The sequence below is a fragment of the Geospiza fortis genome, unplaced genomic scaffold (genome assembly GCF_000277835.1).
Source record: "Geospiza fortis unplaced genomic scaffold, GeoFor_1.0 scaffold2295, whole genome shotgun sequence".
Classification (NCBI taxonomy): Eukaryota; Metazoa; Chordata; class Aves; order Passeriformes; family Thraupidae; genus Geospiza; species Geospiza fortis.
This window is the reverse complement of record NW_005055558.1, coordinates 4,058-8,599: the sequence shown is the minus strand read 5'-3', so window position 1 is coordinate 8,599 and position 4,542 is coordinate 4,058. Positions and strand designations below refer to the sequence as shown.

The window sequence follows — 4,542 nt, the reverse complement described above, 5'->3', positions numbered from 1 at the left end:
ACTGATCCCACGGGATTGCTGACGCAGAGGTGGGGGAACATGGGGAGTAGGGGAAAGGGGAGGAACCTCTCGGGCTGGGATCCCGCTGATCCCAGGAGCACAGGGGGCGGGAGAAGAGGGGAGAACTCCAGGGCTGCACCCCACTGATCCCCTGTGGTTGCTCCCGCAGAGGTGGTGGCAGCGGGGGAGCGGCGCCGCGTGGCCCTGGCCCGGGCTCTGCTCCGGCGCCCGGCCGTGCTCATCCTCGACGAGGCACTGGATGATGGAGATGCTGGAGCGGTGAGCGGGGTGGGGTGGAGGGGGCTGGTCTGGATAGGGGTGCAGTTGGTGAAAATGGGTGTGATGGGATGGCTGGGATGGGATGGTGGGATGGGGTGGTGGGAATAAGGGATAATGATTGGGATGGAGTGGGAATAATGTGATGGAAGACAGGGATTGGATGGGGTGGTGTGGGTGAACGAGGTGGAGAAATAGGACAGGATAGTTGGATGGGAATGGTGAGGATGGGATGGAGACCAGGGGTGTAGGATGGCAGGAAAGTAGAATGAAGGAATGAAGACAAGGAGATGTGATGGGGGGGGTGGGATGGGGTGGGAATGGAGCAGATAGGAATGCTGGGATGAGCACAGAGAGATGGAATGCAATGGGAAGGGTTGGGGTGGTGGCGGGAGCGTGGGATGGGACAGTGGGGATGGGGATGGTGTGGACAGGATGGCAAAGTGGGCAAGGGGATGGGATGGAGAACAGGGAGGTGGGATGGTAAGAACAGGATGATGGGATTATGGTGGGACTGAGAGAAATGGGACAGTGGGGTGGGATTGGTTGGTTGGGACTGGGTGGGATCAGGTGGGACGGGGTAGGACTGAGTTGGGTGGGATGGGATGGGATGGGATGGGATGGGATGGGATGGGATTGGGTTGGGATGAGCGTTCTCTGAGCTGGATGGGTTGGGATGAGCGTTCTCTGAGCTGGATGGGTTGGGATGAGCGTTCTCTGAGCTGGATGGGTTGGGATGAGCGTTCTCTGAGCTGGATGGGTTGGGATGAGTGTTCTCTGGGTTGGAATGAGCGTTCTCTGAGTTGGATGGGTTGGAATGAGCGTTCTCTGAGTTGGATGGGTTGGAATGAGCGTTCTCTGAGCTGGGTGGGATGGGATGAGCATTCTCTGAGTTGGATGGTTGGGATGAGCGCTCTCTGAGCTGGATGGGTTGGGATGGGATGAGTGTTCTCTGGGTTGGGATGAGCGTTCTCTGAGTTGGATGGGTTGGGATGAGCATTCTCTGAGCTGGATGGGTTGGGATGAGCGTTCTCTGAGCTGGATGGGTTGGGATGAGCGTTCTCTGCCCCCAGGCACAGCGCTGGGTGCGCACTGGGCTGGCCCAGACCGTGCTGGTCGTGTCCCACCGGCCACGGGTGCTGGACGGCGCCGATCGCCTGGTGGTGCTGGAGCGCGGGGCCGTGATGGAGACAGGAACACCAGCGGAGCTGCGGGAACGCCGCGGCGCCTACAGCCGCCTGCTCCTTGGAGGAGGCAGCACTGGGCAGCCCGAGGCCCCCGGGATGGGCAGCGAGCAGGGGGCTGCATCTGTCAGGGAATAAAGGGGAATTAGCCCCAGTGTCCCCATTCCCGGTGCTGGTGTCACCAGCCAGCTCCTGGTGTCCCCTGTCATGGTGTGCTGTGAATTCCCTTATCCCCACATCCTCTGGATCCCAACTCCCTGTGTCCCCACTGTGTCCCCCAGGCCCGCCCATTCCCTGGATGTGTCTGTGTCCCCTGTATCCACCATGTCCCCATGATCCCTGGTCCCCGTGTCTGCTCCTGGACGTGGGACAGGGAGTGGGAAATCAATCCCAAGGAATGGATCTGGGCATGGGTGTCACGTCCTCATCTCACTCCTGCTGTGCCCACTCCAAGCTCCTGATGTCCCCAGTCCTTTCCCAGTGTCTTCATCCCAGTTCCCGATGTGCTCTTTTCTATTCCTGCTTCCCTGAGAGGAAGTGCTGGGCACTGGAAGAGGGAGCTGGGATTTATTGCCCAAACCAGGGTATTTTTACATGAGAAATAAAACATTTTGAACAACTGTAATTCTTGTGTTTAAAACATGGGAAAACAGGAAGTCAGAGTGTTGGGAAGGGCTGCTGTGTGATGAGTGGGAGCAGCAGGATGAGCTCTGCCAGCAATTTGTGGCTTTCTGCAGGGAGTGGGAAGGGGTTGGACCTGCACCATGGATCATTCAGGTGGTGATTCCTGCCAGGATGAGAGTGAGAATTGGCGTCACCCTGTCTGTCCCCATCCCATGGGCTGGATCTGGCCACAGAGAGCAAGGATCCCAGCAGATCCTACTGCATCCATGGCACCCCAATCCTGCTCCACCAACAGCACCTGATCTGCTTTGGAATCCCCCCCAGTCCTGTTCTGGAATCCCAATCCAATGCTGCTCCATCCATCCCACCTGATCCCGCTCTGCAATCATGCCCTGGTCTGGAATCCTGCCCTATACCCCTTCTGGAATCCCACACATGTTCTGTACCCGTGGCCAAGCAATTGGTTTCTCTGCCTGTTTCTGCAGAATGAGAGGATCCGTGGGATTCCAGCATGGATCACACACCAGGATTCGCCTGCACGGAGGTGATCCAGAGCTGGATCTGCCTCTGTGTTAGGGCACACGTGGGGGGTGAGGGGCGCAGGAGACAGACACCACTCACCCCGGTGTTCATGTGGCAAGAGAGGGTTTTGTTTTCCACTCCCTCCTTCATACAGAGCATTTGAAAGGCCCGGTCTGGATGCTCTCATTGCTTTGAACTCCACACCCCTTTGGCTCCTGGGCCACTGAAATGCCTGCAGGCTTATGAGAGATCAAATTGGCCAAAACCCTTGTCACTGAGCCCAGGGCTGGCAAGGTGACACCAACATCTCACCCTTTCTTTTCTATAAATTTTAATTTACGTTATAGCTGCAGCATTTATGTCCAGGAACTGCTAGGGGAGAGCTCAGGTAAATATGCCCCAGGCATTAGGCTCATAGGTTACAGATTACAATTTGTAAAAACAACAAACCATTTAACCCGTGAAGAAAATAAAACAGTCTGTAAGAACAAGAATCATTCAACCCTTATTAAAGGGAAGAAAAAACAACTCAAAACCTAGGAAACAATCTGTAGACAAGGAAAACAGTTTGTAAACAGGGAGATAATTTGTAAACAGATGAATCTTGCTGTGAACTGCAGTCCCAGATTTCCATGAGGTTGCCATCAGTCACTGATCACACGGCCCTGTGTCTGCTGAGGGTTTATCAGGAGGGGGCTGTCGGCATGCAGAGCAGCCTGGGTGCATCTGGCGGGTACCCACCGCGTCCCACTGTCTGTCGGAACACATGGATGTCCCCAGCCCCAGGAAATGGGGTCCCAGGGACCCCCATGTATCGGTAAGGAGGTCTCGTGCCATTGGGTTTGGGCAGCTGAACATCGCACGATTGCATTGGTGAGGAGTGATTTAGCATAACTGGGTGCTGGGATTTTCCTGATACTGTTAAGTGATCTAATTTGTATATAGCTTTAGCTATTCCAATCTATGGGGTCTCACCACATACCTCCCTTTTGTTTATTAAATATTCCTTTTCAGGCACCACGTGCTCTTTCACTATTGCTTGTCCAGTTGGTAAATGAGGGATGCTGGTTTGGTGTGATACACCCCAGAGCTGTAGAAATTGCCTGGTTTTCTGTGAGGTGTATGCAGGCCCATTGTCAGTTTTGATGGTTTGAGGAATGCCCAAGGCTGCAAAAGCTGATTGCCAGTGTGCCATGGCATCCTGTCCCCTTCCCCTGCGTGTACTGTAGCCCGTATTGATGAGGAAAAGGCGTCAATTGAGACATGGGTGTACTTTAAACGACCAAATTCAGGGATGTGTGTGACATCAGCGTGCCAGATTTGCAAAGCACGCAGTCCACGAGGGTTCACTCCCATCTGCAATGGTGCAGCGTGACCTTGACAGCACAGATGCTAACAATATTACAAACCTCTGTGTTTGACAGCTGAAATTGCTGTTGTAAAGCTCGAGCATCTTGGTGGAAAAAACTGTGCAATGCCTTTGCTTGTGCCAGCACATCTGGCTGTGGTGCTGTCCAAGCAGGGCCAGCGAGCAGATCTGCTCTGGCGTTGCCCTCTGTGATAAAACCTGGTAAATTTGTGTGGCCCCTCATGTGTAGGATGTAGTACAGGTACATCCTGGCCTGGATGGTTAGACATATGAATTTCGGCAATTTAAACAGTTGTGCATTATCAATTTCTTTTAGTGGTGCTTGGTCGAACCTTTGTGCGATGTCAGCCACGTTTGCAGAATCAGTATTGAAATTTAGGGGACTGTCCTGGTTTAGGGCAAATTTGGGAGAAAACCTCCAAAGGGGGCCCCTCCAGAAAGCAAACCCACACGGCCCCTCCCCACAACTGGTTCGGGAAGGATTCCTTGGAGAGGAGTGGAAAGAACCTGTTTATTTAACAGGCACAGCACCACCAGCACACAAAATGAACAATACCAGGTGACAAC

At 54.0% G+C, this 4,542-nt stretch overlaps 1 protein-coding gene across 1 annotated transcript; it reads left to right on the top strand.

Moving 5' to 3' along the window:
• Positions 1-169: 169 nt before the first annotated feature.
• Positions 170-2,075, top strand: LOC115949304 (lipid A export ATP-binding/permease protein MsbA-like; the record flags this gene model as incomplete). Its single annotated transcript, XM_031065836.1, has 2 exons — positions 170-279; positions 1,350-2,075. Coding segments are annotated over 2 exons (359 nt in total), but the record flags the coding sequence as incomplete, so codon positions are not given.
• Between the last annotated feature and the right edge of the window lie 2,467 nt (positions 2,076-4,542).